At 46.9% G+C, this 14,371-nt stretch overlaps 1 protein-coding gene across 4 annotated transcripts in view; it reads right to left on the bottom strand.

Annotated features, from left to right (window-relative positions):
* ITPR1 (inositol 1,4,5-trisphosphate receptor type 1) overlaps positions 1–14,371 on the bottom strand; it is a 338,711-nt gene that overhangs the window by 73,421 nt on the left and 250,919 nt on the right. For all 4 annotated transcript variants that reach the window (XM_023510682.1, XM_023510681.1, XM_023510680.1 and 1 more), the window contains 2 exons: positions 6,978–7,158; positions 5,222–5,475 (listed from right to left, as the gene is read on the bottom strand). In XM_023510682.1, coding sequence (XP_023366450.1) covers positions 5,222–5,475; positions 6,978–7,158 — 435 coding nt within the window. The remainder of the gene's footprint in view (positions 1–5,221; positions 5,476–6,977; positions 7,159–14,371) is intronic.

The raw sequence follows: 14,371 nt of genomic DNA on the forward strand, positions 1-14,371 counted from the left end.
GCCCAGGAGTTGGAGGTTGCCGTGAGCATGATGCCATGGCACTCTACCCAAGGGGATAGCTTGAGGCTCTGTCTCAAAAAAAAAAAAAAAAAAAAGAAGGTGGTCCTCAACCTTCCTAATGCTGCAACCCTTTAATACAGTTCCCACAGGTTGAGAAACAAAAAAACCAACCAAACAAAAAATGTATAATTAAATGTATATGGTAATGGAGGTAATGGAGGTAATGGAGGAGTGCCGTTCAGGATGAGGGCAGCCACTGGGAGCGCTGGTTGGTCAAGGGTGAAATTCGCAGCATGGCCCTCAAGGCCCATCTGTCTCTTTAACTCCTGTATCACTGCTCCCACCACATCCCTCTCTCCTAGGTGATGTCACTGCTCCCACTGCTCCCTCTGCTTGGTGACATCATCGCCCCACCATTCCCCTCTGCTCACTGATGTCAATGCTCCCACCATGGCCTGATTGGCAGTAATGAACTTCTTCCTGCTCATCAAGCACGAGTCACTCCTTCACCTTCCAGGGGCTTCTCCCAGGCAATTCCCTCTGCCTGTCACTCTCTCTGGGCCTGCACTCTGATTAACTCCTCTTCTTCTCTAACTCTCCAGTCCTGCTCCCATGAGATGGGAGCACCACACACCATTTCTCCCACTAGATGATGTGCCTACAGAGGTGTCTGACAGCTCCACCTAGGGTCACATTGATGGCATTCAGTGCCCAGGAGCTAAGCTTAGCTAAGGAGGACTGCCACCTACCAGCTGCCTTATAAACACCAGTTGAAAAGGCCTGAGTTAAATGGAATGAGCAGAGGGAAGGGAACTGGAAAGTTCTCAAGTCTGACCAGGCCCACATGTGTCAAACTCCCAGGAAGGATGGCTGGCTGCCTTTTCTTGAAAGCCTCTCCCATCTCTCATGGTTTTTAAGAGTGTCTAGCCAGAATCGCCCTCTCCCTAACTCAGCTCCATTTCCTCCTGTCCTCTACAGAAAATGTCACTCACTAAGAGGCACATGGAAACTCTTTCTCAGAGAACAGTATTCACATTTTAGCACACACCACCGTGCCTGGTCCAGGATTGAGAAATCCTGCCCTTTTTTGCAGTCTTCCTCAGAAGGGCAGGGAGCAAGTTGAGAAGGGTGGATAAAGGAAATGAAGGACTTCAAGTCTGTGCCTGGACAGACTTGGGTGGAGAAAGATCAGGACCTACGTTCATTAAGCAAAGCCAGCTGCTCAGGAGACAGTTCAAAAGCTCGTGCAGACTGGTTAAAGAATAGTCCTTTCTATCCAATTTCTGACTCCTGTAAATAAGGCTTAAGGCAGTAACTGCCTGTTTGGCAAAGTCAAACTTGGTGGTTTTATCTCTACTGAACATTTACCAACAGGAAAGTTAAGGTTATAAATATGACAAGAAATGTTGGGCACAAGCCCAGAGGGTGCTGCTTAGAAAGGCTGGATCCCTCCTCTATCTCTCTGAGCTTTTTCTGAGCTGTTTTATATTAAAGCAGAGAGCTGAACACTCTCCTCGTGAGAATGCCTCCTCCTTCCTTCAGGTCCATGAGGAAACCCTGACCCAGGCATCCACCGTTGTTCTAGAACAGTGGGTTTCAACCTTTTTTTTCTTTTATCTCACTGCACACTTGAACCTGTACTTAAAACTTCCCCAGACACTTAAATTATGTTGATCAAAAATTAAAAAAGTAAAAAAGAAGAAGAAACTGTGCTTTGAACGTCTTTCAAAAATAATTTAATTAATGATCTTTAAAAATTTTTGCATCACACCCAACATCCTGTCACTGGTTGAAAACCACTATTGTAGAATATGGCCGAAAGGATGGCATCGGAGTAGCTGAATCTTGCTTAAAACCATTATTTTGAGAACTAGATTCCTACAAACATCACTTCATCAGAGCCAGTGTTGTGGGAGATTTTGAAGACGACTCTAGTCTTCATCCTTGTAAACCATGGGTCCAGATCACTGGCACCCAACTGGGACCTACAGAAGCCTGAGAGTTCCCTGGAATTCTGGGGTTTTGTAGGTGGGGAAGGAAGCAGAACTCTTCTCCTTTCTCAGAGTCTCTACCTTCTCCTCTGAACAGAGCAGCTCTGCTCTCATCTGCTGGGCTTAATACATTTATGCATAAGATGTTCAAACACAAAGGATTTTTGTGGCAAAAAAAAAAAAAAACCCTCCAAAGTTTAAAATCCTTAATTGGATAATCTTTGTGGTACCCTCAAATACTAAGTTGTTAAATCTTTTTTTAAAATATATTAAAATTAAAATATACTATATACCCCAACCTGCCACAGCACTGTTTCCAACAGAGCAGTGTACTGGAGAGAACCAAGTTTTGGAAGGACTTCGTCACAGGTGCTTCTGCCCATAGGCTTCTCAGAGCACTAGTTCAAAGCTGAGTGTCTTGAAGGGCTGAAGCACAAAACAAAAGCACCAAAGACCTCAAAACAAGGAATAGCAAACTGGGCAACAAAAGCCTTACTCTGCTTTCATAGGGGAAGAACTGTGGGTGAGTTGGTGAAGGAAGGAAGGTCAGGGAAGGAGGGAAAGTAAGGAAAGGAGGGAAGAGGTGGTAAGCGGAGGGGAGGGGATGGAGAGGGGACGGGATGGTAAGGAAGGGGTTTGGGAGGGGAGGGAAGGAAGGAAAGTAAGGAAAGAGGGAAGAGGAAGTGAGGGAAAGTGAGGGAAGATCAGGGAATGTCAGAGAAGGTCCGGGAAGGAGGGAAGATGGGAGGGCGGAAGGGCACAGCTCAGGAACAAGCACATTAGCACTGCCCTCTGACATTCACGGTAGGATTCTACTTAAGGCAGTCTTGTGTTTCAGTAGCTCAGAACTAGGCAGGTATTAGCTCCTCTGAGAAGCTTTCCTGGACCTGTGTGCGCTGGGCACTGGGCTTGCTCCCCTCCCACCCCCGCAAAGCCCCTAGGATCATAGCATCGCAGCACTTAGCACTTGCACGCAACCTCCAGTCGGCCCAAGTGGCTCCTGCCCTAGACTTAACTCTGCGAGGGGAGGGGTAATGCCTTGTTGTCACCAGTGCTGGGCACACAGCAGATATTTACCCACAGTGACTCAATGACATGCACACACAGGTATCACCTCAGTCAATTTTCCCTTTGGAACCCAAGGTTGGCGAACACCAGTGACATCTTCCAAGGGGGAGCAGCACAGGATACTGATCACCATACTCAGCCTAGCAACAGCTCCCAGCAGCAGGGCAGTGACCCCCACTCCGTCTACCACCCAAACCCACAAAGATGACACAGCTAAGCTAAGCTTCTCGGGCTTGGCTCTCCATGGGCCATTCACACACCTCAGCCCATCTCCTCATGACTGAGGTACATAGAAATGTAAGGTGGAGGGTGAATGGTGGTGGGGACACAGTGGCCTTCAGACAGAGGGATGCCGGCCAGCGTGATGGTCCGCAGATCCTGGACCTTTGGGCTTTGCTCCACCTGGCTGAGTTACATAATCCCAGGCAAATGGATCTAGGACTGAAGTCTTCTAAACCCAAAGTAGAAAAGCAAAAGCAACTGGCAAGAAAAGGAACCAGCCACTAGCTGAAGCAGGCTGGGCCCCAAGTGGAGAAAGAGCCCAGCCCTGTCTGCAGGGGCTGCTGGCTGCACCGTGGGTCCAGCCTGGCCGACAGCAGGTTTGTGTGAAATCCCTTCACTTTTAAATATGAGTCAGATCTGGCCAGTTGATGACCTCAGATATTAGATGCTTTTTTAAAGCTCAGGCTCTTCAGACCCATTTTGTTAAGAAGGAAAAAACCATAGTAGGTATTAATATTACAGATTTTGGTAATATCCATCCATTTTGATGTTCTGCCTTACTGTTTGACAATATAATCTTTTACTCATCTAATCCACACAGACACTGTGGCAGTACCAAACAGTCTGGCCATCAAGTCACCTGGGAAATAAAGTCAGCCTTGCACATATGTAAAGGCTGCATGTTCCCCTTGCAAGATTTAGACTAGCATTATTTCCTGTCCGAACCATCATAACCAAAGTACACAAAACTACCATGGCTGACCTGTCTATCTTCAGAGGAAACATTCCATCTTAGAGAAGATGTTCAGAAACACTTATTGATTCCCACGCTATTCGGGCAAAAAGATATGGTTCCCTTAGGTCCAAGAATTAGCAACAAAATAAAGCAGTGACCAAGGACCCAGTGTTCCAGCATGCTTCTCCTGGGCAGTGATGGACTCCTACAAATGTGGGCCCATTCATACAGAAGAAGCAGATATCTGAAATCTGTCCCCAGCCCTTCCTAAGTAGCCTCTGCTACTGGGAAATTTAGCTAGGGAGATAATACACCCTTTGTCTCTGAGCATTTGGATAACAGCAGGAGCTCTAGCCTGGGTTCTAGCCCCAGTTCTGCACGTCCTAACTGGGTCCCCTGCACCTCAGTTTCCTCATCTATAAAGTGCAATACATGCATGGCATGTAGGATATCCTAAGTGTCAAACAAAATTTGGCCATTGTTCTCATCCAAAAATAACAGAATGAACACAAGATTTCTGGAACAATCAGTTCAACAAAGATTTTGGAGTCCTGTCGTGTAAAACACTGAAAGGTGGCCATTTCATTCACCCGATCCACAAATATTTCATCAAAACTTCCTATGTATCCAATTTTGTTAATCAAATATATTTAAATATCTAACCACCCATCCATCCAATTTTTGTCTGAGCACCTAGATGCCAAACAGTGGCAGGCAGCAAGCTACACAAATTATACACTTAGCAGACATGGAGAGGGTACCAAAAAAATGTATACACATTCTAAGAAAGGGAAACCTGTATGAAAATTGTAATGCTCAAGCCATGTTTGACTTCTGCAGTTATAGGAGGTGCTCAATGTGACTTATATTCATCTTTTGTTATTGGGATATAGTGAGTATTATGATTTTTCCCTTCTTAAAATGTGTATTCATTTCTTTGGTACCCTCTGTATATGCAGCGGGCATCTGCCCCGTGGTGAACAAGTCATATGGTCTCCGGTGCTATGGAGACAGTGGGAGAACAGGCAGAAAACATGTCAGTACATCAGCTGCCCGGTCTTTCACATCCGAGAACCCTGCTGGATCCTCCATTCCAGCAATCTGGCCCCAGTGAGAGCAGCTGCAGGGTCAGAGGAAGCCGGCCTCGGGGCCCCGCCCACCCCCGCCCACCTTCCCTCCTCCACGCCCCCTCCCAGGCCCTCACCTGCAGATCTCGGTTGTGGTTTTCGCACAGGAGCTGCAGGAAGCGGAGGATGGGCTGCATGATGGTGATGACCGCGCTCATCTCCAGATCATCCTTGGTCTTGTCATCCTTGGCCTGGGCACCCTCCCCAGCCTGGTAGTGGTCATCAGGGTCAGCCTCCCTTCTGAAGGTGGTGAAGGCTTTCCTGGTGGCTGCTGACGCCTCCAGGAGCTGCTCCCGAACCTCTTCCGTTATCTGTGTCGAAGGCTCTTTAGCTAGAATGCAGGTGGGAGAGTGTAAACTGCTGAATCCCGAGGAGCAGGAGTGCTACTCAGTACACTAAAGGTGACATTAAGAAACCTAAGGTCCTGGATTCACTAGAGGGCCTCAAGGTTAGCAAAAGACTCCAATCTTCTCCCAGTCCTCAGCTGGGATTAAAACCGAGTTAAGACCTGCCGCCTTACTTGTGGTTCTGACATTTCACCTCTGCTTGCACTGTGCTTTAGAGGAAAAGCCTTAGTTCAGGTTCTGCCTACCTCACAAATTTAAGGTTTTGGGGCCTCAGCTTCCTCCTCTGTCAAGTGGGAGGGCATGGATGAATTCTGCCTCCAGAGGGCTTCTGACAGGTTCAAGATAACGCTAATCACAATAGTAATTACTGTTATCATAACACCAATTGACTGACCCTTTACTAAGTGCCAAGGCACCCATGATCAAGCACTTTGCCTGTATTATCTTATCTAATCAATCTCCTGAATAACCCTGTGAGGAAACTGTGGCATTACAGTTAGCAGCCTCTAGTCTGTAGCCAGACGGCCCGAATACAAATGCTGGCTCTAGTGCCTTCTAGCTGCATGTTCTCAAAAGTTAATTATCATCTATGCACCTCAGTTTTCTCATCTGCAAAATGAGGATACAATTCAATCTGTTTTACAGAATTGACTAGAGTTCTAAATAAAGCGACACATGAAAAGAACTTTGAACAGCGCTTGATTCGTTGTAAATAGTAAACGGAAGCCCTTCTTTTTTTTCTCTTTAGTCTCATTCTAAACCAGCTGTTCTCAACAAGGGGTGATTCTGCTCTACACAGGGACAAATGGCAATGTCTGCAAACATTTTGGTTGGGGTGGAGGTCTTACTGACATCTATTGGGTAGAGGCTATTGAACACCCTACAATGCACATGACAGCCTTGACAGCAAAGAATCCTCCAAGTGTCAATTGTTCTATGGTTGAGAAACGCAGTTCTGAACTTGAATAGTAAAGACTGTAATAGAAAACTTGCTCAAGGTCATCTGACTCCACAACTTGCAAGTCTATCCACATCCCAGCACTACTTTTCTTCTAGTGGGATAATGGTTTTAAAAGCTTTATGAGCCTTCAAATGCCTTAGAAAATAAGAGAAAATTATCTGATGAAGGAATGAAACCCTATTTTAAAGGGCATATTTACCTCAACTTTCTCTAACATTAAATGGAAATCATGACAAAAGAATATTCATGGATTCCTTGCTAATAAAACCCCTAAGCCTGGACCAAGAACAAAGTTCATTCATTTATTAAACAACAAGATCCTCCTCAGCAGCAGGACTTCAGGTCAGGTTACCTAGGAAGAATTATATCAGAACCAGATTTTTCCTCCCTTCGGAAAGCCCCAGGCAGAATGTATTTTGGAGTCTAGAGATAATGAAGAAAAAAAAAAAAAAAAGAAGAACTAACAGAAAACGTGAGACTCCTATTGTTCAGAGCCCAGCTGACTGAAAACTGAAGGAGGTTTACCTTTTTTGCGTGCTGGGGCCTCCCTGTCTACCTCATCGTCTTTCTTTTTATTTCCCAAGTCACTGGTGTTCACTGTCACCGTTGCCTTGATTTCTTGCTGGGCCACCTTCATTCGGTCATAAAAGACCTTGAAGAATTTCTCTGACTTCTTATCTTCTGTCAATCGGCAAAAAAAGGAGTGCTGAAAAGGAAACCCCATAGACTTTCAGCATTGTAACAGCCTGGTTACCGAACCCCACTCATGACACCAAAACCTAATGGAGATGTGAGTCAGCCATTAAACCTTACCAGTGATCTAAGGGCCAACATTAAACACGGCTCCACAAACTATTGTTCTCCGAGTTCTCAGGCCTGAGGTTTTCAACGTAGAGCCTTTATAACAAATTGCTGTGGCTGGAACATCATGTAGGGTTTGGGAGCATGTTAAGGTGTAGTGAGTAGACTTCGGCCCACTCAGAACAACTCCCTCCCACTGCTGCTCACACACAAAACAACTCCCATTAACAATGGAAACACACTGTATTTTTGGTGATTATTGCAGGGCCAGTCATTTGTTTAAGAACTTCTATGTTCCCCTCTCCCAGAGCACACACACAAGTGAATAAGATGTGTTACCTATCCATGGGCTCATTAACAGGTTAGGATGACAGGCCCATGATAAAAGTGTAAAGCACTCAGGGAGCTACATAGTTATCTTACAGAAGTTTAGAAATGGTGAGGATGACAGTGAGCTGCAGTGATCCCAAAATCTGTATGAAAAAGGTGATTTTCAAATCAGGCCTCAAAGGACAGGTAAGAGTTTAGAGGAAGAAGCTCAAAATTAACAGGTAGTTTGCCTCTTGGATACAAAGTCGTTTTTGGACCCACTACAAGTAATAGTATACACTGTTGATGTAAAAACACAATATGGTGTCTCAACTTCATTTATGAGTATTCGCTTTTCGCCCCTTTGCAAGCACCACGCTGTTGCGAATTATTTACATAAAAATACAATACGGTTATTTCTAGAAGAATAAAACAAAGCTTCAAACATATATTTGCTTCTCTCCGTTAGCTCTTTCTGCCAACTTCAAATCCTCCCATTTGAAAAGGTGGCACTTCTATATCAAAGGTAGCCCTAGGCATCTAGTCCAGAAGAATTAAAATCTTACCAACCTCTCGAAGCTGTCCAGCTCTTCCCCTCCCCCCACCCCTGACACACAAACACACACACACACACAACAACAACAACTACCGTGCTGGATTCAGCAGGCCCTAGGATCACCATGTTTCCATCTGCCAGCACACAACTGAAGTCACCTTGACCCTTTTGGACAGTGGCCCACACACTGCCTGGACAAGTGTCTGTCCCACCTGCCCGTGCTCCTCCTTCCCGCTCTATTCTTCCTTACCTCTGGATGTTTCTCACGTACAACACAGGAGCCTCCCTTCCTGCCTGTGCTCCTTGGTTCTTTTTCCCCTCTCCAGCCACTTCCAAATGTCAGCAGACCAGTCACCACTTTCCTTGTGCTCAGCCAAGTTGCCTGTGCATTCCTGAGCCCTCCAAAACTCTCACTCTAGAACAAGCTAGGTCTTCATGTCCTCCTTTGCCCTTTACCTTTATTATTATTAATATTTTAAGACGCTTACTCTTTCATCCACGTGCTCATCCCATCCACCCATTCACTATTTATTGTGTGCCTGCCACAACTGTATGTCAGTTATAGGAGAAACCATAGTGAGCAAAGAGGGGCCTGGATCCTCCCCCACGAACCAGCAGCCTGGTGAGGAAAACACAGAGTAAACCGATAACCACCCTAACCACCACTTACTAAAACAGCCTTTTATCCTGATGAAGGTGGCCCAGGGCTGCGGGCGCATGGTGCTACGGCAAACACCCAATGCCATTGCCTGGTTCTTCTGACGTTTCCCCACTAATTCCACCTCCTCAGGGGGCCCCTGAGCCCACTGCCTTGCTTTACCTCCTTCCTTGCAATCAGACACTCTGAGCCACATAGATGTGCTATGGGGAGGCAGATGCCACAGCTGTCTCCAGAGCCCCAGGAAGAGTGCAGTGCACAAAGGCCCAACACGACTGTTTCATGAAAGAACCAGTGTGACCCAACACTCCATGGTGCCTCTTCACTGGAGCCCCCCAGAGCCTTTTCATATTCAGTGGACGTGACAGAAACAAATGCCCCAAATAAATTAATTCTAGAAGATCACTCAGATAAGAGAGATCAACTTCCAGTGGTTCTCTGAGAGCTCAGGTACCCACAGACAACCACCCCCCCACCCCTGTACACGGAGATGTGTGTGGATGAAGAATTCAACCTCCAGCCACCTTCTAATGGTGACACAGTGCCACAGGGCAGTGCCAACTAAAATTGTGGGATTGCCAGAAGGTGGACGTCCAGGACAAGTTGCTTCAGTTGCCACCACAGCCATCTTCTCGTTGCATGGAGCATTTTGAGACAATCTGGTCATTCAAGAAAACAAAAGCACTTTGAGTAAGTAAGTAAATAAATAAATAAAGTCTGCCATCTGTCACCTGATAGCAGTGCAACATGGGTGCACACCGATAGCCTACGACAAACCACACCACTTGCTGGTGACCCAACGGCTGTCACCGGATACTGTCAGGGGAAGGGAAGCTCTTAGGAAATGGGAGGGGACAAGAGCCTGGGGGGCTCCACACGGTTGCACGTGCTTCTGCCTGGCCAGGGAGTTCATTCTGCACAGGCTCTGAAGCAGCTTTATCAAGCAAATATGCTCAGTAAAATAATAAAAAGGACAGCAGGGTCTAGAAAACATGAGTAAGCACAGAAGTCAAAATGGGAAAAGGGTGGAGATTGAAGGAGGGGATTGATGATTCCAGGAAATCTTAGACTCAGCTCTGAGGTCCATGCCTCTCAGTATCAAGAGGAGAAATACAACCAGTGCCTCTGTGGAATGAAAAAAAATTTTTTCTTTCCTTTTCTTTCTTTTTTTTGAGACATAACCTTACTCTGTTGCCCTAGGTAGAGTGCTGTGGCATCAGCCTAGCTCACAGCAACCTTAAACTCTTGGGTTCAAGAGATCTTCCTGCCTCAGCCTCCCACATTCCTGGGACTACAGGTGCCTGCCATGATACCCAGCTAAATTTTTCCATTTTTAGTAAAGATGGAGTCTCACTCTTGCTCAGTCTGGTCTCAAACTCCTAAGCTCAAGAGATATTCCTGCCTTGGCCACCCAGAGTGCTATGATTAAAGAGATGAACCACCATGCTCATGCGAATAACAGAGGGGTTATTCACAGGGTAGGCTTTCCAGCCAGTCTGTCTGAGTCTGGATCCCAGGTCCCTTGCCCATTGGCTTGGTGACTGGGCAAGGTAGTGGCCTCTGTGAACCCACATGATGGGGCTGTCACAGTGCATGCAGTGTGTAGCACAGTGCCCAGTGACGATGGTGGTTTGATGTTGCTACTATCTATCATGAGGACATGAAAACCACACTGAGAGGCAACCCTATGAGCAGCTAGGGCAGGAGAGCAAAGTGGTGAGAGCTCTGTTTCCGGAGTGAGAGAGATCTGGGTCTCAGTTCCACCACTTATAGCTAGTGTCATCTTAGAAAGTGACAATGTCTGAAACCTGATTCTTCTCTTCTGCAAAATGGGCACAATAATAGTATTTCATGGATGGCTACGAAGGCTGGATGAGGTCATCATGGTAATACAATACCTAATATTCACTGATTGCTTATCAAGTGCCAGGAACTCAGGCAAACCTTCATGCTCATTATTTCACACAGAAACCTGTTGAGTTATTATAATTACCACTCCTTTTAGAGAGATCAGGGGACCCTGAAAGAAAATGCCCATTAAGTGTTTTAGCATACCCCCAAGACCCAAACTAACTATGAAGAATGCAGCCTCACCAGGACGGACACCCAGGTGAACAGGAAACATGATAGGCCAGGCAAGGGCTTAGGTTCCAGGTCTCCTGGAAGATCCTCTAGAAAGATACTCCCAGCCATGCGTGGTGATGCAAGCCTATAGCCCCAACTACTTGGGAGAACTGCATAAGCCCAGGAGTTTGAGGCCAGCCTAGGCAACACAGCAAGACCCTGTCTCTAAAAAATAAAATATAAAAATACACTCTGGAAGGAAGAAGTTTGGTTTCTAAAAGGAAAGCAGGGATATCTTTTATAAGAGTACAAGTGAAAAATGATGGTAGTGTGGGTGAAGAACCAAGATACTTCATGTCGGAAGGAAAGGGGCGTCATGGTAGAGAAATGAGGCTGAGGAACTGTGGTCCTCAGTCAGCGGCTTCTGGAACGGCCTGGCTGTGGCTGCTGGAGGCATTCACCTGCCCTTCTCTGATAGCTGGTGTGACCTGGACTTAGCAAGACCCGGCCCCTATACACAGTTCAGGTTCCTATTCATCAAACCTCTCTGTAATGACACGTCATTTGCAGGGCTTGGAAGGGGAAGCAGGAACCGCCTGCTCAGGGCTGCCTCCCTAGGTGCTGGCAGGATGTGGGACCAGAGCAGGTGGCCACAGAGCGTCCTCTCCACATGGATAGTACCTACTTCCCTCCCTGAGCCTCATTTAATTCCTCACCCCTCACCCAGCACCAAGAACTAATCCTTACAGAGAGATTTCGCTTCTCCAGACTTTTCTCTCCACACCACCTGGAAGATGAGAAACAGCCCTTCAACATAAATCTTGTCTAAAACAGGCAATACTGGATGATGGTGACAGAAATCAAAACAGTAGCTGCCCCTGGGCGAATATGAGTGGGAAGTGACCACAGAGGGGGAACAAGCAAACTTTCTGGAGTAGAAGACATGTCTGGATGAGGTTGTAGTTACACAGGTGCAGTAGACAGAATAGTGGCCTACCTCAAAGACACCCATGTCCTAATCCCAGAAACTGTGAAGATGTTTCCTTGTATGGCAAAGGGGAATTGAAATTAGGGGTGCAAAAAGGTTGTTAATCAGTGGATTAGCGTGGATTATCGAGGTGGACCCAACGTAATCGCAAAGGTCCTTATAAATGGAAGAGAGAGACAGAGAGGAAGATGGAGAGACTCAATGTGAGGAGGGCTCCAATCACTGTTGATGAATTTGAAGATGAAGGAAGGGGCTGTGAGCAAAGGAATGCAGGCAACTGCTGAAAGCTGGAAAAGGCATGAAAACTTTCTTCCCTACAGCCTTCAGAGGGGAATACAGCCCTGAAAACACCCTAATTTCAGTCTAGGAAGATTTACATTGCATTTGTGAAACAATAAATTTGGTTACTTTAAGCCATTAAGTTTGTAGTAATTTGTTACTGAAGCCACAGAAATCTAAGACAAGAAGTATAAAAACATTTGCCAAATCTAATCAAACCCTGCACTTAAAATCTATGCATATTACTGTAGGTGAATTGTATCACCACAAAAAGAGAGAAGGAAAAGAGAGTCAGCTTTGTTCCCAGAGAGCCAGGGAAGTAGGTAGAGCTGTCTAGGCAAGCGGCCACCCACAGAGGCCACCTCCCCACCAAAGGGAGGTGACTGTCTGTCTGTCTGCCCCATGGCTGACCTTTCCTCACCCTCCCATTATCTCCAAATCACATTTGATTCCAAAGCCCTCCTCATATATGCTGTCTCATCAGTCTTAGGAGATCGCCAAGATAGATAACATCATTCATAAATCCGTCACATTATAGAGGAGGGAGTTGGGGTTAGAGGAGGCCAGTGACCTCTGGCAGAGCCATGACAAACCCCCCTCCTCCTCCTGCCTGCGTGTTTAGCTCAGGTGGCCAGGCAGGAGTCCAAGGCTGGGAGGAGGAGGAAAGGGTGCTGGTGGGGGCAGGTCCTCAGCGCCAGTCCCCGACATTAGGTCTGCCCTTGACATGCTTTACGGAAGGGACAGAGCAGGATGAGGCAGTGATTGCTGGCTGCGGCCATCTTCACTGACTCTGGAGGGCAGGTAGGAAGGGCAGGAGGCACAGCCACCATAATAAGCCAAGCTTCAGAACCAAACAAAAGAGAAAGAGCATACAGATCACAGAACCCTGCTGCTGGAGGCAGGCATTCTATTCCAGCAATTTCCAAATGCCTTTCCCAGTAGGGAAACCTGCTCGTCTGTGGTCCCCGGACACCATCTTAGGTAAAGAGCCCTTGCAGAAGAGAGAGAAGGCAGAAGGGCATGGTTTGATACAGAGCCAGGGAGATTCTCCACCTCACCAGTAAAACAACTCCTTGTTATTCCAGGGTTCCACAGAGCAGCACTGAAAACCACCAAGGTAGTCCATGCTCTATGTTTTATAGACAAGGAAACTAAGGACCAGCAAAGGAAAGGGACTGTCCAAGGCCACCTGGGACCCGGTTCTCCTAACTGCCCAAGCCAGTTGCTTTTGATCATGTTGGGTTAGGGCTAGTTGAAATGACAGCCTGAGTTAATATTCTTGCCTACTGGTAATTGTCAAGCAGACAGTTTTCCCTCCTTAGGTTGACTGAGCTATACAGGGGGAAATGAATCAAGGTCTTAGATTAAAGGAATCCTAAAACTACTTTTCAGATCAGTCTTGAAAATAATAAAATATTGCTCAATTAGCCTGGCAGCTACCTACTTATCCACCCTCTACTCTCAAGTCCCTGCAAAGAGACAGAGCATGGCTTATGACAAGCTGCCTAGCCTCAGAATGAGCAGTCAGGAGCTAGCTGATACTGGCACTACCCTGGGGACAGCAGGAAGGCAGAGGGCAGGGCAGGGTGGGTGGATACTCCCTGCTTTAGGTGAAGAGGTCACAGACTCCATTAGACTCTGTGGGCATGAGTGCCGGGGAGAAGAATGGGAGATACAAGTCTTCTCCATGACACAGACACATACCCAGGATGGTTAAGTAGATGAGCAGACAAACATCTTCCTTATCAAGAAGGCAGCTTTCCCAGAATTCAAAACTTCGGGGAGAGGACAGGCCTCATACCCTAAAGATTATGGTGCTCCCTGGAATGTGAGCCAGCCTGCCTACACCTGCCAGGGGCATGAAGTCAGAAGTCATCGAGATGTGAGGGGAGGAGCCCCTCTGTGGGGCTCTTGGCTGGAAGGCAGGGGAACCGCAGGGAGCACAGTGTGTTTTAGGACAGACCCTGGTGGGAGCAGGAGGGCTGGCCTTGGGGTAAGCAGCCCAGAGTGACCTGACTGCGGGACTTTGATCCTTTCCCAAAGGCAGGCATTTCCGCCCTGCAGCTGGTCCACCTTTTAGAAGCATTCACTCTGGGCCTTGAGAGAAATCTGGAGAATGAGATTTTCCATTTGACTGCTTTAGAAGACATGACCCTGACCAACACAGCCCGTGACACTCACCACGGCTGCTCACTTATCTGCTGCAAAATGATTTAAGTTCTCAGGCTAAATCCAAGAATTTGAAAAATGTGGCTGCTGAACAG

Source organism: Otolemur garnettii, unplaced genomic scaffold, assembly GCF_000181295.1.
Source record: "Otolemur garnettii isolate 467f Iridium unplaced genomic scaffold, OtoGar3 scaffold00015, whole genome shotgun sequence".
NCBI lineage: Eukaryota > Metazoa > Chordata > Mammalia > Primates > Galagidae > Otolemur > Otolemur garnettii.